This window comes from Podarcis filfolensis (genome assembly GCF_964270895.1).
Source record: "Podarcis filfolensis genome assembly, chromosome: 7".
NCBI classification, from domain to species: domain Eukaryota; kingdom Metazoa; phylum Chordata; class Lepidosauria; order Squamata; family Lacertidae; genus Podarcis; species Podarcis filfolensis.
Window position 1 is genome coordinate 2,559,409 of NC_139603.1, and position 17,798 is coordinate 2,577,206.

A 17,798-nucleotide genomic window follows, 5' to 3' on the forward strand; every position below is an offset into this window, starting at 1 on the left:
AAAGAGGTAAAATTGCATCCCAAGTTACAGAAATGTAAGAGGAGAGAGGATGTAAACTCTGGATGAATTGAATTATTGTAAGATTGACTCAAGTTAAATCTTGTGTATTTCATCCCATCCAGCCTCCGTTTAAATATCCACTTACAAATCTCAGAGAATTTCCTCTGCAATTCAAAATGTCTGGCCATACATTTATGAAGCCAAATCCATGATCGGTGTACATACATTGCTATCAAACTATAAATATTTATTTGTGGCTTAAATACCTTTAAAAAAAACTTTTGGTAAGGCATTTAATGTAGAACAGCTTGCCATACAAATAACCAACCACCTGCTAATTCCAGTTCTATAGCACCCATTCTGAGCTTCTACAACAGTGAATCTGCCTGAAAAATGCTGTTAAGGTATCTTCTATTTCATTCTCTTTTAAAAGAACATATTAGAGGTGCAAGAAAGAATAAATCAACAAAAACTGTTGTATTCCCCTTATTCAGACTCTGTGATACAATGGACTGTTGACACAATTGCTGGCTGCAAGTTAGTCTGATGTACAAGAATGGATCACTACTAATGTAGTCGCTCTGAGTGTGTTGTCTCTGAGTATCCTACTGTATGGAACATGGCTTCCCCAAGACAGTACTGATGCATACACACATCCAATAAATGAATACAAGATGAAGTCTGCTAGGTGATGGAATATAGCAGGAACCCTTTTCAAGTCTGTGTTGTTTCAGGCCAGTTGGCTTCAAGATGGCAGCAGGAGGTCAGTTAGCAAGCTATGCAGTAACCATGGAAACCACGATTGAGTCACTTTACACTCCCTCTGGATTGTCATACTGGGGAGCAGAATTGTATTGCTATACCTCAGACAAAAACAAAAATTGCCTATCCTACATACAACACTTCTTTTCACTTTTTTCAACCCTCCATTGATAACTGCCCATCTACAGTTTCCTTCTTCATCTCCCACTTTCCATTTTGTTGTTCATTCTAATTCCTCTAATCTACCCCACTTCTGTCAGTCTCCTAGCATTTTTATTACTCTTACTCATCTGAGAATTTTGCCCTGCCTTTCTCTACAGGAGGAGACTCATCTCATGTCTGTTTCCTCTGCCATTTCTTTCTTTGGGCCCTTGATCTCCTCAATATCTCAATTCCTGTTCTCTTGGTCTGCTGTATCCTCCACACCTCTTTACTCTTTCTTTTTATTTATACCCTGCCTTCTGAAGCTTCTACTACCTTGAAGAAGCACTTGCCTGCTCAGTCACACTTTGATGTAACAGCAGCTAAGCCAATGGCAGCAAAAGAGGCATCACCACTTCTTGACGACATCCACCTGTCTTTAAAGACAATCGACTGCACCTCTGGGGGTGAAGTCAAGCTGCTGCGTTAACAACACTGAAGTGACCTCCCTGGGGTGCAAGACTGGGCAGTGTATATGAAAGTCCTGGGCTGCCCAGATGACAAGACCCTTCTTTTGGCCTCAGTGATGTGCTCCAAAGGAAAGCAGAGCAATATGTTTCTGCATGTGCAGAAACAGCCTTCTAGACCCGCTGTTGGTCTTGTCTGCTCAATCTGCCAGAGCCTGTCTTCACATGCAGGGAGTGTCCCTAACTCACAGAGGATTTGAGACCCATTGGCTACCCTCACCTGGTTTAGCCAGCCAGTTGAAGCTGTTTCCCAGGGTGAGGCTGCATTCACATGTTAACAGCTTCTAGGAACCACAGGTGAGAGCGGAGTGCAGGCTGGGGACCAAAGGTAGACAAACTGTCCCAGAAGGAGTACAAGGTGTCTCCCACTAGAGATACTATCCCTCCCCTAACACCCCATACACCCCATACTGGTAAGCAGTGGGAATACAAGGCCCCCTTCTTTCACACATCAGAAAGAAAAAGAGACTCATTCATCCCCTTCAGGCTGTGAGGAAGGGACCCTTCCCTTTCTCCAACCCTTCTTGAAAACTTATTGAGGTTATCTGTGCACTACTTTCAGAGCATCTGACAACCAATACAAAATGTTTTTTTTTAAGGTTAGAAATGGGGAAAGATCCTTTCTCTACCGTCTGTCTGCTGGGCATGGGCTGCCTGTCTCTTACCTTCAACTTACAAAGTGGCCAAGGGTGATTTTTTTATATTTTTGAAAAAGAGATGAGCCTCAACCCTCTGTGTTGCTCCTCCAAATTCAAGTCCATGCTGATCCTCAAGAGGCATCCAGACCCCTGTGCACCTCCTCACTGAGACAGCAGTGACGCATCCAGGCCCAGAACTACACTTATTACATGCAATGCTTTAAGAACACTGCTGTGTTTTAAAAACATGTTTTAAGAACTTTTCCCCTTTACTTTAAAAACTCTGCATGAAATATTATTTTTGATAGGCGCCTGATACCTTCATGCAGAAAACTGGTAAAATGTGATTTTGCATGCAGGATCACAAATTTTAATTCAATTCACACACATTCCAATACAATATTCAATGTTTATTGTTATAAAAAAATTAAAACAAAACACTATTTTGCTCCTCAAAAGGCATGTTCAAATCTACTTCAGTATAGCTAATGTTGTTACATACTTAAATTCAATCTAACACTTTGATGCTCTGAGCCCTTAATATTGTGACTTCAAATGTCAGACATTTCCATTTGATATGAATTTAATTTTGAAAGAGCTTCTGTTCTGAGTCTAACCCAGGAAAGCTCCTGCTGCACCTCTGCGAAACACTCGCAGCTGGGTCCCAGAAAACACTTGCTGAGATTTAATGTGCCAAAACTCAGCAGGCTGCCTGGCTTGTCAAGACCAGCCTCTGGTTCTATCACAATACCTTGCCTACAATACCCCAGGCCTATAATTTCTCTAACACAGCTACAATTCCATACTTTCAAAGTACGATTAAATCACAGAACCCCACTGATAGTGGGGTCATGTTTTATGTGGATAGTAAGCTTCCTGTACCTTCATTATTTCTCTGTTGTCCATATTATGTTCTCCAAATCACTGCCCTCTCACACTTTCCCCTCCCTCAACCCAGATTTTCTCATACTGTACTTTCTCCTTTTCAGAGTATTCCTAGTATGAGAAAATCTGGACTGAGGGAGAAGGAAGTGTGGGATGACAGTGATCTGGAGGAGAACATCGTGGATAATCAATGGAGGTACAGGAAACTTACTATTCACATTAAACAACAGTGTGGATGAGCGTACTGTCTTTTCTGTGAATGCACATAAGACAAAAGAAATACACAAAAATATGTTTCCCTACTTTCAGAACTGCTATAGAATAAGTTTTGAAATTCTATCTTGGTGTGCCATATAATCAAGCATCCAGATTTTATACTTAAATTAATAATCACAGCACAACTGAATAGCAACAACGGGATATAAACAGAAATGTGCATCTCGCTTTGGGGGCATTGCTGAGTATTAGTATTTGAAGAATAATATTTATCTCGCCTTTCCAAACAGCTCTCATCACATTCAGCAGGATATCAACCCATAAGATTTGTGCTAAAGGTTAATGAAGAAAGAACCAGCTTTGCAGGCCAGAATGAATATTCCAGTTTATGGAAAACAACATTAACACCTGTATACTACTGACATCATGCTTTCAAAGTGAAGATAGGTCACCTTACTTTTAATTTCACACATGCACATAAGTGGTAAACATTCAGAGCATTCTTGTTAATGATGCCATCTGCTGCCTCCTCATAATTGCATAATGCTCAGGCTTCCAGACAAGATGTAATGGCAGCAATACACAAACCTGCTGACATTTACAGTGAGAAAATTTATGATCAGCCATCAGCTCAAAACAAATGTGTTTGCATGACTGCTAGTGCTATAAAATCATCAACTACATGGAACAAGTGATGGTAGAATAAATAATGGGTTTTCATCCATGCATGTTTTACACAAATCATTAGCAATTTGTTACTCACGTACAACAGAATCTTGAGCAACAGTTACTTCTTGGAAAATCACTCTCTACCTTGCTAAATTAAAGCTGTACTGTTGAACCATACTTAGTTTTACATGATCTCATCTACAATATCATAGATTGATGCTTTACTAAAAGGCTGAACTCAAAAGCACATGTATCAGGGAGTAAGTCCCATTCAGCTCCTTTGGATTTCTATATCATTTTCAGCTGATCCGAAAACAACCCAATTTCCACTTCATTTTCTTGAAAACTAACTGCCCTTGTTGCCAATTTTGGCACTACTGACTCTATGGCTCTGATGCATAACAAATGTTAGGTTGCCTTCTGAAAAGACTTTTGGTTTGTGGGATTGCTATGCATTGGCAAACAAGTGAACTCTAGAGAATATCCAGCCAACATTGGGTCCAAAACCCACTTGTCCATCTGCTCTTCCACATGTGGGCAAAGTGCAGTAATCTGCCCCCAACAGACCCATGCACCAGTGCAAGTTTGGGGTCAGGCTGAGGAGTTCCTTTTGTGAACTTAAAGATGAATATGGAGGCTTTTGTGACTGAGGTCCTGCATGCCCAGATGAGTGCTCTTTCAGTTCTAACATGCCTTGAAACCTTCACATGGGAGCAAAAAGTGGTTCTGATTAATTCTGAAAGAACTGCAGGGCTTTAGACTTGTGCTCATCTTTCTCACCCATGGGGAGCAACTTTTTCTTATCTCAGGACTCTACTAATACCACCTCCAAAATGGAGTGCTGACTAGCCTGGCCTGTGAATCTGGGTCTACATCCCACTTCCACAGCCAAATATTCTGGTGCCCCACAGAAGTGGCTGACAGACCCCTGGACTCAAACTGTAGCAAATTCCTGGGAAGAGTTAAGCAGTTAAGTTTGAGCTCCAAACAATCTTCATTTGGGGGAACTATATAGACTCCTGAAAAGATCAATTGCACAGCCAACAGGATAAGCAGCAACAGGCAAACAGGTTCATAGCAGGAGCCCCAGGCTTTGCATGGGCAGCAGAGCTGCTAATATGGAGTCCTGTGAGGTCTGGATTGCCAAACTGAAAATGCATAAGCTAATGCTTGTGCAACAGCAGCTTTCCTCACATAATGGTCACCAGTACGCCATTATTCAGGCTGCATTTGATCAGTGGGCTGTGATCAATATTCTACCTGTCTTTGGATGAGGAAATGCAAACCTGTATTTCATAAACCATTACCAAGCTGAGAAATCTTTCAACAATAACAAGAGATTCTGCAGCCTTTTTGCGTTCGCAGCAGCAGGAGAAACAACAATCTTGAAGTGCATAATAAAACTTGACAGAGTGCAATAAAGATACAATAAAACATGAACAATGGATGGTCAGAATCAAGAAGTAATTAAATAAACATATTACATTTTTATTTTGCATCATGGAACAGTTATTACTGTTAATTATAGCACCTATTTCAGGGTCATATTCATAATTTAAAAAGGCAGATGGACAGCAGACTGCTTCCAGATGGTGAGAAAGTAAGTTGAAAATAAATGTTTAAAATACAATTATTAAAAATTAGCTAATCTCAAGCTAATTATTCACATGGGATAACAATAATACTGTCAAAAGATATTCTGCTTAAACCACATTTCCCCCTTGATCCAAAAGGGATACTCTCGCTGAAGAATCTGTTCTCCCTGTGAAACACCTCTAACTATTATGGCTTATTGAAGAGCCCATTGGTATCCCTATATCTGTGGAATTTCTTGTGACCTTTATTCTCTTCTAAACCACATGATCAATTTCCCCTTCCTTGGCATCCTTGGCAGTGTCCTGACAAATGAAGAAACCATTACTAATTGAATAACTAGCTGACTGGAATGCGAAAATACATTGCTCTAAATATTTATTCTTTTATTTTCTGGAGTAAAATGGAAATATTAATAGTTGCAGACTAGCATTCCAATATAACAGATTTTGTACAGTTATTGATAAAACAAAAACACTTGTACGATATATAAATCAAGTTAGCTTTGTCAGGAAGAAAAAATCCAAAGAAAATTGAGCAACACACATACAGAAATATTGGTGGCAATCCTAAACGGTAAGCACAGCAGATAGATGATTTAAAAGCAGACTTATTACCAAAGGGTTGTATCCAATGTTAGTCCTACTCAGAGCAGAACCACTGAAAATAATTTTCATGAATATTTTAGGTTCATTAATTCTAGCCTCTCTCCATATGAACCTACCCTGGACCCTGAGATCATCTTCTGAGGCCCTTCTCATGAAGGTCCAGAGGGTGCCAGCATGAGGATTGGCCTTTTCTGCAATTGCTCCCCAGGGAGGTTTGGCTGGTGCCTTCACACCTTAGACACACAAAAAGTTCCTCTTCAACCAGGTCTTCGGCTGATTGACATCCAGTGCCCTTTTAAAATGTGTTGTGGAAAGGGGGATTATTGGGTTGACTTTGTTTTTGTTGTTATTATGCATTTTCTTTTTTTATATAATGTGATCTGCCCTGAGATCTACAGGTATAGGGTGGAATACAAATTTAATAAATGAATACATAAACAAACAAACAAACAAACAAACAAACGGTCTATTCTGAGTGTAACTTAGTTGGCTACAATCCAAAGAAAGTATTTTTTTCACACAATAATTATCAATCTCAAACAACAGCAACTTAGTGTCGCATGCACAAGGCTTTCTTCCATCATGGAGCCTAAAGGGACATACATGTATGTTTGAATCCAAAGTAGCCCTATGTGAACATTCCGTCAGCGCAAGGTTTTCTGCTTGTGCAACTGAGTATTTCCTCCTCTCCTCCCCTTGCACATTTCCTAAATCTGGTCTAGGGGTTCCTCCCATTGTGCAAGTAGAAACCCATGTGGTGATAGGACTGCCCTTGGTTCCCAGGCAGTCTCCCATCAATGCAATGACTAGACCCAGGCATCCTTTGTTTCAGCAAGGTAATGGCCTCATGTGCCCTGGGACGTCTGGGGTCCAATGCACCTTAAATGTTAGAGGCTGTGAGAGGCCAGAAAGAGATGAGTTTATTATTTGCTTCTTTATATAGCTTTAGTGCTACTGCAACTTTCCTATAGTGTCACTTTTCACAGGCAGAGAATTGCACATGGTAGAACAAAGGACTAATTTAGGACATTTCGCCCCTATACAGGCAACCCCCCCCCATTTACACAGGGGTTACGTTCCAAGACGCATTGGTGAAATCACATAGAAACACTTTTTCCTTATGGCAACTGAGGACAAGTCGGTGATGGGAACAACCAAGGTATAAGTCAGTACACAGGAGACAAGTGAACAGAGATAGGAGAGGGCATATGGGATGCAGCTAGGACAGAAGAACTGGACAGCAATGAGATGGCTGGTAGGGGAATTTGGTGGGGAAATGTCGCTGAGAAATTCTAATATGAAAATTCCAGGAATTAAAGGAAGGCAAGCTGGGAAGAAGCAGAAAAGGGACATGAGAAGGGAATGTGGAAGGGATCAGAACAGCCGATAGAACAATATATATGTGTGGAGGATGGAATCAAGGCATAAATATGTTAGTATTTAATTAGGTTTTAGCCCAATACCAAGATAAACAAACAACAGATTCCTATTTTGAAGAGCATGAACTAATCAGAAAAGAGGGTCTTGAGAAAATGGAAACCATGAATTATTTTAACAATAAATATATATAGAGAAAACTATATATTAATATAGATATATAGTTCTATAGACAATGAAAAAGATGTGTGTATATAAAAGTTGTTTTCAACTAAAGGATTCTTCACAAATGAGGCAGCAAGCACAAGAAAAGCAGGGTGAAATTGTGCTAGAAAAATGTAAAATGTAATGGTTCTGAGGATTACTAAAAGATCGGGACAGAAAGGAAGGAATGGAATTAGAAAATAGAAGTACAGAGGAGATTTCATCATAGAATAGTAGCAGAAAGTAAAGAAGTAGAGAAAAAGTTCCTAGAGATATGGGGGGAATTCAAAACCACAATCTATACGGTTGAGGCACAGTTTGAAACATTTTAGCTACTTGAGATTTGTGAAGCCAAAAATCTATTAAGCAAATATGAAATGGAAAATTTGAACTGTGCTATAAGTTCTTTGTGTCAGAAAAGTAACATTCATCATAAAACCAATACAAAAACCTTTATGTATCTTTTTCTAGCTGATTTACAAGTAGATGACTTAGCACCAACAAAGAAGAGGTATCTTGGCATATTTCTTCCTTTGTTACTTAAACATGGGAATGAACAGATACACAATCCATTTTCCTTGTTTTAAAAAATTCTGCATGTCCAATTAGCATCAGTACACTATTTCTGTAAACTGCTTTGTGTGTGTTTGTTTTTTTACCATCAAGCAGTGTACATGATTTTATGAAATATAAACAAGCAGCTAAGAAACTAAAAAAATACGCTGAGAAAAATGTAAAGAATATTGCTGAATGCAGTTGTAAATGTGGGTCCATTTTATGTCCCCCAACCAGAGAAAGGTGAATCTGTGTGCAGGAATAAGTTTCCACGCTTAGATGTGCAAGGGGCAACTGTGGGGGCACAAAATCCCCCATGTCCAACAGCCACATGAAGAGACTCCGATTTAATGATCTACATGCACAGCAACAGATGGCGCACCTACTGCATCCAGCACCATCCTCAATGCGCACACCACTTCTCCCTTGTTGGGGCTGGGGGCCTGATTAAAAAGGGATTAGACAAATTCGTGGAGGAGAGGCCAGCTATTTGCCATAATTTTCAACATGAATTTTCTCTTCTTTCAAAATCAGCATTGATGTATTTTTATTTAAAGTGCTGACTGCAGATACATAGCTAAATAAATAAATAAATAAATAGATGGCTACACAGCAACCTCAGAGGTGATAAAGCATTGAGTTGCTGGGAGCTGACAGCGAGAGAGGCTGTGGGCTCCAAGAGGCATCTGTTTTTGGCCACCAAAAGGAAACAAAGCTGGGCTAGATGAAACTTTGCTGCTATGGTTCAGCAGAGCTCTTTTTATGACCACAGTCAGATACTGCTTTTTTCACTAGTGCAAATGGCCTTTTTGACGAGGGGAAAGCTATAGAAGGAATTACAAGCCCATGACTTTGTTTTTCTGGGAAGGATCAAACTGCAGAATAAAATAGTCTGATAAAATATCCATCCTGTGAATCTGACGATTTTAAATACTTAAATTATTATTATCAACATTCTGAATAATTTAAAGGCTGCTAGTTGCAATTCTCTGTTTGAAACACATGTTAAAAAAAGATAGCAGAGCACGACAAAGTAAGGGCATGAACATCAGGTTCAAGATAATTAAGAAGCAGCACACCAACATTAAGACAGTAATGTCATCCCATCTGCCAAATCCTACATTTAGTTGGAGCTATGCCTTTTGCTTACTGCGGCTTCTGTTACCCACCTGATCCTTAGAGACCTCTTTTGCTGGAGCATTTATGCCAAGTTTTTCCAGAGGATAGACAATCTGTCGTCTTGGTCGCACGGGAACCATGTAATGAAGGGCAGATGTCAGGGAATGGGCACAGGGATTCTGGAACTGAAGGACAACAAGCTATATTTTAGCGCAGATAATGTCATAAAAGTGCATCACAGATGTCTGTAGCGGTGCTTTGTGAATTTAAGAATCCTTTATCCTCTTGATTAAATCCAGGAGAAATATCACCAAAAAATAAATAAACACTCTCAGAGCAGAGGAATGGATTGCAGCTAATTCCTGACACTAATGAAGATAATTATGAGAGTAATTATATTACTATCTCAGTGGGAACGACAGATAAACAAGTGGTTTGGTTTATGGGATTTTGTAGCACAAGTAGTTTCCCCACAGGAATATATTCCTTCAGTGCAATCATGAATCATCTTCATCCATGCTCATTAAGGACGTTACATGCTTACTGTTCACCTCTGGTTGTTTGGCAAAGGAGAAGTTAAACATGCACATAGAAAATGCACATGAAGTAAAAAGTCATTTTCATTCAAATACAAATGTTAATGAAGTAGCATAAACGTGAAGGAAAAAAATCTCCATCCTTCCATAAATACAGGAAATGATTAAAAATACATTTACCTTACTGCAAGTTTAGTTATAATCTGCATTTAAACAACAGTTGGGGAGCAACAGGAAATGCAAAAAACAAAAAAGTTTCCAAAAGTCTGTCACATTAAAAAAAAAGTCTGGAACCTGCTGTTTAAACAGAAATGACATCCCCCAAAAAAACAACCTTAATTTTCTTCAGTGTAGAAGAGAACCAAGTATTTCTAATGCTTCTTTCCTGCATAATTTCCCCCCATTTCAGCTGCATATATGGTAGGCATTCATTCAATCCCATATGCAATTAGAATTATGCAAGGGGAAAGGAGGGCCAACTTCTCGGGCTGCACACACACACATCAGACAAGGTTCTGAAGCAAGGAGTCTTCTTTACATGCATAAGCTTCCCCCATGTGGCCAGGGTTCCAAATCACGTAAGGAGCCCACACTTGTAGATCAGGCTGCCCAATTCAGATCTTTTTCTCTGCTATGTGGATGGTGGCACAGCCAGGCAACAGGGATGCAACAGAGGGGATGGGGCCTGCAAGCATGATCCTACTCCCCCCGCCTCATGTATTTCTAATTGTGTGAGGGCTTGAATGCCTGAATAAGGGTAATGGTAATATTTCAGGTCATAAAATGTAACTTGCTCATCTGAAATCAAGAGCTTAAAAAGGGCTACGAACAGCAAGAGCACTGTGATCCAAAGAGCCATGTGCGACATTCCATGTATGCACTGGAACTTGTCCTGCTCTCCCTTCTCCTGGCATCCCTTGAAAAGGTGCTTCCAGGGACTAGGGGAGTCATTTTCCAGAGCTTAAAAGAGGCAATGGAGCATGGGGAGCATGTGCAGAGGTATTTCTTTGGATCGAGGCCCATTCCTTCAGAGTTTACACTGTCTTTTTTGTACAAAGGACATTTTCTTGAGTCCTTGTTCAAAATCAGTCCATCTTCAAACATTTGAGGCTGACCTACCAAAGCTTATGACCTTTTGGTTCCTAATGCTAATGAATATCAAAATGAGAGAGGGCGAGGGATCATGTATTTGAATGAAGTCCTTTGAGAGTCTTCTGTCAAGAGCTGAGTATTCAGCTGTTCAGTATGAGATGAGGGAGTAAGGCTGCATCCACACTATTCCTTTAAAGCACTTTTCCCCCTCCAAAGAATTCTGGGCACTATAGTCTGTTAAGGGTTGTTGGGAATTGTAACTCTGTGAAGGGTAAACTACAGTACCCAGAATTCTTTGAGGGAAAGAATGTGTGTTAAAAGGTATAGTGTGTGCAGAACATACTAAAATCTGAGATCCTTATATTTTTATCCCACAAATTTATGTCCAAGTATGGAAACTTGGATGTAAAGGTTTAAAAATAAAGCATGATGTGTAGGTGGCAGCTTTGCACCCTTATTTTATAGGGAATTTCTCTAAAATGGCTATCAATGTGACTACAGCTCTGGCTAAAGCAAGCTGAATTCCTCAGGTAACCTCATCATAACCCAGTCTATACCATTATTTTAAGCAAGTAAATATCAATAATGAAAACGATGTAGAAAAAGCTATTTATTCTTTTTTAGGCTTTACTATTGAGCCATTTTGAAATGAAGTATCCTAAATAAAAAGCTTGTCCTATGCACACTAAAAGGAATGTGACCCTGAAGCTCATTGGATAAAAGTAAGGTTGGGCCCTAGAATTAACTATTTAAAAAGGAACTGCATGAAGAATCTTCTTTCCTGGAGGTTTTCAAGAAAGTTCACAACGTAGCTCTTGCTGATGGAAATAAGTTGAGACAACCAACTGACTCTCTTCTAGTTCTAGGATTCTACATAGAAAGCACATTTCTGTGGGTTTTAAAAGACAAACAGATGCGACTATACACAATACATATAATATATAATATTAATAATTAGTAATTAGTAATTAATTATCATAATATATCCTTCTGTGCGAGCCCTGGGAATCTCTATTGGTTGTATTTATTTCTAACTATGTAAGTTAGAAATATTTGCCAATTGTTACACATGTGTACATTTTTGTTGGCAAATTCTACATACACCCAAGGGAAAGAGTAAATAAAATTAAAAACCAATCAGCAACATTTACATATATAAAATCAATCTACTTCTTGACTAAATGATTATAGTTTACCTTGCCATCTTCAGGCTGAGGATAAATAGGGTAATAGAGACAAGATTTGTAGGCTAGTCGAAGCATCTCCTTCATAAAATGTTTTGCATAGTGATGAAAGACTGGATTCAGTGCAAAATGGTAAAGGTGACCATGCTCTTCCTGCTGGTGATGACTGAAATAAATAAAGTCTTCAATGTTGTAGTGTGAGCGAATATATTCTATATCCTGGAAAACATAAAAATAATAATAATAAATTTTATTTATATCCCGCCCTCCCCAGCCGAAGCCGGGCTCAGGGCGGCTAACAACAATAAAACAGTACAAAAGTACAACACAAACAACACTCTAAAATCATTCATTATAAAATTAATTAAATTCAAGCCACTGGCCACCATTGGGCCAGAGCTCCGCGAAGAATGCCAAGGGAGGGAGTCAGGCTGTGCCCTGGCCAAACAGCTCTGTCTTGCAGGCCCTGCGGAAAGATGTCGAGTCCCGCAGGGCCCTAGTCTCTTGTGAAAGAGTGTTCCACCAGGTCGGAGCCACAGCCGAAAAAGCCCTGGCTCTAGTTGAGGCCAACCTAACTTCTCTGTGGCCTGGGACCTTCAAGATGTTTTTATTTGAAGATCGTAAGTTTCTCTGTGGGGCATACCAGGAGAGGCGGTCCCGTAGGTACGAGGGTCCTAGGCCGTATAGGGCTTTAAAGGTTAAAACCAGCACCTTAAACCTGATCCTGTACTCCACCAGGAGCCAGTGCAGCTGATATAGCACCGGGTGAATGTGATCTCGCAGCCAAGACCCCGTAAGGAGTCTCGCTGCAGCATTCTGCACCCGCTGGAGTTTCTGGGTCAGTCTTAAGGGCAGCCCCACGTAGAGCGAGTTACAATAATCCAGTCTGGAGGTGACCGTCGCGTGGATCACAGTGGCTAGGTCAGGGCGAGAGAGGTAAGGAGCCAACTGCTTAGCTTGGCGGAGATGGAAAAATGCCGCCTTTGTTATAGCTGCAATCTGCGCCTCCATGGAAAGGGAGGTGTCGAAGATTACACCCAAACTCTTAACGGATGGTGCTGGCACTAACTGCGCCCCCGCAAGAGATGGGAGTTGCCCCCCAATCCCATATCGTCCCGTCCCAGCCACAGGACCTCTGTCTTCGAAGGATTTAGCTTCAACCGGCTCCCACGTAACCATCCAGCCACAGCTTCCAGACATCTGGTCAGTGTGTCTGGGGCCGAGTCAGGATGGCCATCCATCAACAGATAGAGTTGGGTGTCATCGGCATACTGATGGCAACCCAGCCCAAAACTCCGGACAAGCTGGGCGAGGGGACGCATAAAGATGTTGAAAAGCATCGGGGAGAGTATCGCACCCTGAGGTACTCCACACACCAAGGAGTGGCGCGATGACAATTCCCCCCCAAGCGCCACCCTCTGTCCCCGACCAGAGAGAAACGAGCGCAGCCATTGAAGGACTGTGCCCTGGATCCCCAGGTCGGCAAGGCGGTGGTCCAGAAGTTTGTGATCGACCATGTCGAAAGCTGCTGACAGATCTAGAAGAATCAGCAGCCCCGACCCGCCTCAATCCAGCTGTCTACGAAGATCATCTGTTAGGGCAACCAGAGCTGTCTCGGTCCCATGACCAGCGCGGAAGCCGGACTGGAATGGATCCAGAGCCGATGTTTCATCCAGAAACCCACCAAGCTGTTCAGCAACCGCTCTCTCAATCACCTTACCCAGGAACGGAAGATTCGAAACCGGGCGGTAATTGGATAGATCTAAAGGATCTAATGATGTTTTCTTTAAGAGCGGGCGCACCACTGCCTCCTTCAGTTCCCCTGGGAATGTCCCCATGCCAAGGGACAAATTGATGATATCCCCCAGGAGGGCCCGCACCTCGTCTGGACACACTCTAATCAGCCAAGACGGGCACGGGAGTATATCAATTCAATATACTGATTAAGGAAAGAGCTGTGCTTCTGTTTTGGAACAGCTATAATGCAAATATTTGTAATCGTTTTTCTTTCAAGAAAGAGGGATCACTACCACCAAGGAAGTAACTATACACCAGGAAACTCTCCTGCACAAGTTCCATGTCAGTGGGATTTGTGCAGATCATTTCCCAGTTGATTGTACTGCAAAATGAGACCATATAGGTAGCTTTTGAAAATGAAACAGTAGCTTTTAAAAACAGTTTTGCATTTATTTACACACTATATTTAAAATGTCTGGCTGTTTTGTGTCCTAAAACCAAGACCATATGGACAACTATTAAAAATTAAGCATATTGGTAGAGGGGGGTTTTTATTTAAAAAACAACATAGTATTGCTTTTATTTACAACTATATTTAAAAAGACCAGTTATTGGCTTACTAGAATCTGTGGATTGATCCTCATTACCAAATTACAGGAATCCCCTAACTGTTGGAAGCAATTAATATACCTTTAAAGATATTGCATTCCATATCATCCAGAGTTAAAGTCATATGGTTTTCTACCATATTAAAATGAGAAATTTAACAAGGAATTGCTGGCAAGGTCACTCAGTTTCTTAGATGGATCCTGCCTGCCTTTATAAAACTTCCTTATCGTTGTAAAATAGCAAAGGGGGGTAAATAATAATTCATTTCAAAACTATTTCTTCTGTTTGAAGGCAGAATAAATCAACTTGAATCTCTGTTTTTCAAGAAAAAAGGGACAAAAACATACAAATTGCATTTATGGTAAATATTCTGAATTTAGTGCCTCATTTTGTTTTAAAGAACAAGACTGTGGATGAGAAAAACTGTATATTGCTGGGATATACAAAATTTTCTCCTCCAGCAATCTTGTTTTTCTTTTCTCCTTTAACTAAGGATTGTTCAAACATTATTCACACATCACACATTAGCTGTGGAAGGAAGCGAATGTTCAAAATGTTTATCTGAATAAAAACATTCCTGCCTTTGAGAACATTTAACATTAATTTAGTGTTCTAAATCCTTCCATCAAAAAGGAAAAGATCTGCATATAAGAATATATACCGTTTCATTTCTAATAACTGATATTCCAACAATTTGATGCAAAACTTCTGCTACAAATGCTTGAATTGGTGTTCCATCCTGAAAAACAAAGCAAAAGATTTGGTGTACATTCTTCTACTCTAATACTTTAATTAATGTTCTTTATTTAAACACCCATCTCTTCTCAGCTCCCCTCCCACACAGTACACTCTCTCTGACATGGATTATAATAATATAAAAGGCCCAAAGGGCATTTTACTTTTTGCACCAGAAAGGTGTCTTCTGTACGCTGGTTTAGTATAGCAGCAATTTTGAAGACTGCCAGTTTAGCAGTTTAGCACAAATGAGCAGATTCCTATTTGAACACTCTCACAATAAAGTTCAAACAGAAGCAATATAATGCAGTGTAACAACTTACTGGATCTCTTCGTGCCAATATGTAGCCATTTAGGTCATCCAATATACTTTTGTTCAATTTCAAAGTTTGGATTAGTAATTCAACACCGGCGACATCACTGGTTCTTGCTGGTCTTACAATAAAGGACCTGTTAGAGAAATAAACCCAAATCCTCTATATGCAGCAAACAATGGCATCTACAAATTGTCTCAGATTCCAGGCTTAAATACCCAAATGTGACTATCACCAGGAAAATTTTGGTTTTGATACTGTATTATCACACTGCAGTGACATCAAGTCACTTAAAACCCTTCAATGCTGGTTTGAGTTGCTCCTCTACTAGAGAAAAAACTGAAGTAGGATTCAATATTCTTACACCTCACAGTGTACATATAAACAAACATACATCAATTTGAGATCAGTAACTGGCATGGCTTCTCTCAAAGAATTCTGGGAGCTGAATTTTGGTGTATGAATGTATAAGCATCTCTCCACTTGCTCTGAAAAGTACTGGGTATTTGTGAACATGCCAAGCATTATGAACCAGTTCTGGATTAACACTTTCCATTTTAAATGTAACCGTTAAGAGTCTCTCATGAAACATAACCACCACTTGATTCTAAAATGCGCATATTAGATATCAGTGTTCAAAGATGGAGCCTCTAATTCAAAAATCCTTCCAGATCAGCACAACGTCCAATAACTTTGTTAAATATTCACCCACTCTTACAAGTACCACGTGGCCATTTCACCCAAAGAGAGCATACGCTGGCTGAGCTGATGGATGCTTGGCTGCTCCATTCAAGAACAGTGAAAAGTAGCTAAATAAAATTGCATATTTTGATCAACTGTACTTATTACAAATCATATTTCCCTAAAATCTAGTGCTCAAAGATTTGTAGTAGGTATACTCCTAGGTACCTGCTTATGTCTGGATAAGCCACTAACCTTTCATTGACAAGCAGCACATTCTGCAGACTCCTTTATTATTTATATACCAGGGAGTCATCTAGACTGAATTGGCACACGTTCATTTTACCACTTGTTGATCCTTGCCCATCAAATGACTGAGCCATCAGAGGTTAACACAGATAGAATGTTTGGCAAAATAATAAGTAAAAAACCAGTAGTACATGCATCATTACGTCTGCAGTTGTCTCCTTGCCTAAAGAGGCAAGAACTCTACTAGTCCACAAAAACATCAAAACAGCACCATAAAAGAACTACTATGGGAAAGTTACTGAGTATATTTTGAGGTTGCTACTATTTTTCAATGCTATTTTCCTTTTGCAAACTTTCCACAGAGTGGAGGTTGTATGTGAGAAATGCTGCTGAGTTGGAAAGAGCAGTAAGTTTGAAACTTGGGAAATTTTTATAAATCAGAATTGGTTGCTTATTGGTTGCTTAATATAGTACAGGATACCTTTTATGACATCTTTTGATACTTTCCTCCTATTTTTCTGGATATCAAACACTGACTACTTCTACCTCCCCAGTATATACTCACAAAATACAGGAAGTTTCTGTACATGCAATTAGTAATAAGCAGCTGAAAATGGGTAGAACAATACCTGAAAAATTGGTATCTACATAAAAAGCTGACCCATTATGAGAATCAAAGACTAAGAGAAAAGATATATTTAGCCTCTTTACGTTTATTTCGCCCTCAGTAAGGAATCAACTCATTCTAGAAGCCCAATTCATTTGACATTATTATGATGATTTGCTGTCAAAATTGAAGAGAAGTATCCATTAAGCATTTCAGCCTACACCCTGTTATATATTATTTTTCATCCTTTCTTGTTAAGTAGCAGGCCTAGAGTTGAATTTGCCATCTTCTAAATTCTGTGTGAGGACTTTTCCTTGTCAAAAGCTTTGCTAATCAGTATTTCATTTAGAGCCATTCCCTTTATCTCTCTGACTTTGCACTTTCACAAGTCCTCCCTCTGTCTCTCTATGCTTCCTTCAGTGGGCTTTGCTTTTCATCCATTTTGAGCAACTCACTTTTTATTCATATGTCTTTTAAAACCTCACTGTACAAAAACATCACATTGATCTTTGTTTTACTTCCTCATCAGGAAGGAATTATTAAGGGCTTGACACTAGCTTTTATGTTACTCAGAATTTTTCCATTACTGGTTAGTTTTCAGCTCACATTCACATCTTATCCAGAAACTATACTATTTAACTTGGGTATCTTTATACAAGAACTAGGTGGTCTAGTTCTTTATATCCAATCCAACTCTTGCCTATAATGCTTTCACTTTTGTCTTTTCATTTACCGGTAAATGCATATCTTGCTTAAAGTA

General features: G+C 39.8%; 1 protein-coding gene across 7 annotated transcripts in view; it reads right to left on the bottom strand.

Annotated features, from left to right (window-relative positions):
* CFAP61 (cilia and flagella associated protein 61) overlaps nucleotides 1–17,798 on the bottom strand; it is a 126,215-nt gene that overhangs the window by 68,466 nt on the left and 39,951 nt on the right. For all 7 annotated transcript variants that reach the window (XM_083624433.1, XM_083624431.1, XM_083624432.1 and 4 more), the window contains 4 exons: nucleotides 15,511–15,637; nucleotides 15,114–15,191; nucleotides 12,119–12,325; nucleotides 9,345–9,479 (listed from right to left, as the gene is read on the bottom strand). In XM_083624433.1, the coding sequence (XP_083480559.1) occupies nucleotides 9,345–9,479; nucleotides 12,119–12,325; nucleotides 15,114–15,191; nucleotides 15,511–15,637 (547 nt within the window). The remainder of the gene's footprint in view (nucleotides 1–9,344; nucleotides 9,480–12,118; nucleotides 12,326–15,113; nucleotides 15,192–15,510; nucleotides 15,638–17,798) is intronic.